This window comes from Austrofundulus limnaeus, unplaced genomic scaffold, assembly GCF_001266775.1.
Source record: "Austrofundulus limnaeus strain Quisiro unplaced genomic scaffold, Austrofundulus_limnaeus-1.0 Scaffold3044, whole genome shotgun sequence".
NCBI classification, from domain to species: Eukaryota; Metazoa; Chordata; class Actinopteri; order Cyprinodontiformes; family Rivulidae; genus Austrofundulus; species Austrofundulus limnaeus.
Window position 1 is genome coordinate 7,015 of NW_013955446.1, and position 527 is coordinate 7,541.

General features: G+C 48.0%; 1 protein-coding gene across 1 annotated transcript in view; it reads left to right on the forward strand.

The window, feature by feature from the left end:
* Positions 1 to 527, forward strand: part of LOC106511658 (type I inositol 3,4-bisphosphate 4-phosphatase) — a gene marked incomplete at its 5' end in the record, with an annotated part of 2,014 nt that extends 1,487 nt beyond the window's left edge. Inside the window, 3 exon segments of the mRNA XM_014000409.1 lie at positions 45 to 142; positions 258 to 372; positions 466 to 527. Coding sequence (XP_013855863.1) covers positions 45 to 142; positions 258 to 304 — 145 coding nt within the window.

The window sequence follows — 527 nt, forward strand, 5'->3', positions numbered from 1 at the left end:
TGTGTGTGTGTGTGTGTGTGTGTGTGTGTGTGTGTGTGTGTCAGGTTTGGAGACACATCGCTGCAGGAAATTATCAACACAGAGAGTCTTTCCAGGCTAAACTCGTATTACGAACAGTTCAAAGAAGTCCTGCCTGAGGACTGTGAGTACAAAACACCACACTTCTACAAGTGTTTAAGAAATAACAAATATTTACTGTTTTTTATATTTTCTTGTTGTGTTAGACTGAAGTAAAACTTCTCCTCACCTACATCCAGGTCTCCCGAGGTCTCGCTCCCAGAATTGTCTTCCCCAGTGCTGCTGAGGTTTCTGGGCCAGAACGTCAACGCCAGGAAGAACAAGAACGTGGACATCCTCTGGCAGGCTGCCGAGGTGAGGAGGGAACATCATCGCTACGATTAACCCCAGCTCTAATAACCTCACGGTAAAACATGTGTTTTTTTTTTTTGTCCTCCGTGTTCCCAGATCTGCCGCCGGCTGAACGGCGTGCGCCTCACCAGCTGTAAGAGCGCCAAAGACCGCACCGC